Raw genomic sequence first — 1602 nt, forward strand, 5'->3', positions numbered from 1 at the left:
ATTTCATTTAAATACTTTGTTTGCAATTCGGTGTATAAATGGTCGAGATGCGAAAAGGGCACTGTGAATTTTGAATCGATTCGATTCAACTTTTGGCATTGCGTATTATAAAAAATATTAAAAAAAAAAAAAAAAAAAACAGCTTGAAACGACGATTACGGGCAAAAGTGTGGTGGCCACAAATTGATCGAGAAGCTGAGAAAATGGTAAAAACTTGCTTGGATTGTCTCCTAATGTCCAAACCAAGTCGCCCTCCACCAATGACTAGACATAAGTTCCCGAACGGGCCGTGGCAACATATTGCCATCGATTTGATGAAGGCTGGTCCTATACCTGAAGAGATACTGGTTGTGATTGATTATTTTTCGCGCTACCAAGAAATAAAATTTCTCAAGTCTTCTACGGCAGCCACCATTATCGCGCATCTACAGGAAATGTTTTCTCGACTTGGAATACCGAATTCGATACGAGCTGACAACGGGCCCCAGTTCGCAAGTAAGGAGTTTCACTTGTTTTGTGAGGGAAGCAATATTGAGATTATTCACACAACTCCTTATTGGCCGCAGGCCAATGGGGAAGTGGAAAATCTAAACAGATCAATCTTAAAACGGTTGAAAATAAGCCACGTCAAGAAAATCGGGGATACAGTTTTTCAACAGCCTGCCGCCGTATCACCTACCTCGAATCCGGAGACGTCCAACAAATCGAAACGTTTACAGGATTTGGAGGACGGTTCGACTAACACAGAAGATAGCACGTCCCTCGAGCCATCTGAGACCCATATTGAATTTCATGCAATTCAGTTCATAACTAACGGAGATCGGACACTTCAGGCCACCATCAGGCAGCTGCTCTAAGACTAAAAGGGTCCCCAAAGAATAGTAAGCTACCCGCCGGAAATAAGATTAACAAAAATGTACTAATCATCAAACAGCACAGACGAAAACAAAAGACCCAAGGAAAAACATTCCAATGGCACCGTGGAAGCAAGAACTACACTCAAGCGCAGTTAGGTATGAATGCGGTCGTTGAGGGCATCTCAGGTATGATGGTATAACTGACTTATCGAGCTGTGGTTATCTTCTGAGAATCTACACCACACATCTCTCAAAGCTGATCCAGCCCCAGACTAAAGCTGCTCGAAGTTTAGACCAGCATATCGGCATTTGAATGTGGAAGTGTTTAGTTCATAAAGACCACCACCAGCAACCTGCTATTACTAAGCATATAATTGTTGCAGGCTGTTAAAAAGTTGAATAACAGTCACTCTACTAGTGATGATCATATTTCTAATTTTTTATTAAAAAAGATTATTACTACAATCATCAAACCTGTTGTCCACATTATTAATCTTTCGTTTTCAACTGGCAGATTTCCGTCAGAACTAAAAAAGGCTACTGTAGTGTCACTCTTTAAAAAGGGAGATCCAAACACGTTGGGAAATTATCGACCGATTAGTTTATTATCTGCTCTTTCTAAGGTTTTAGAGCGCTCAATGAACGAGAAGTTAATCAATTTCTTTAACAAATATAAATTGTTCGCGACTAGCCAACATGCATACCTTAAAGGTCGCTCAGTAGACACAGCTTTTGTAATTTTTAC

The 1602-nt window shown here is 40.3% G+C and overlaps 1 protein-coding gene across 1 annotated transcript; it reads left to right on the forward strand.

Annotated features, from left to right (window-relative positions):
• The first annotated feature begins 203 nt into the window (after window positions 1-203).
• On the forward strand, window positions 204-857 carry LOC116163836 (uncharacterized protein K02A2.6-like). The gene has a single exon (XM_031477965.1). The coding sequence runs from the start codon at window positions 204-206 to the stop codon at window positions 855-857; it is 654 nt and encodes a 217-aa protein (XP_031333825.1).
• Window positions 858-1602: the final 745 nt, after the last annotated feature.

The sequence above is a fragment of the Photinus pyralis genome, unplaced genomic scaffold (genome assembly GCF_008802855.1).
Source record: "Photinus pyralis isolate 1611_PpyrPB1 unplaced genomic scaffold, Ppyr1.3 Ppyr1.4_LG2, whole genome shotgun sequence".
Taxonomy (NCBI): Eukaryota; Metazoa; Arthropoda; class Insecta; order Coleoptera; family Lampyridae; genus Photinus; species Photinus pyralis.

Coding starts and splice junctions, on each gene's coding strand:
- LOC116163836 (XM_031477965.1), top strand. CDS start 204: ATGGTAAAAACTTGCTTGGATTGTCTCCTAATGTCCAAACCAAGTCGC.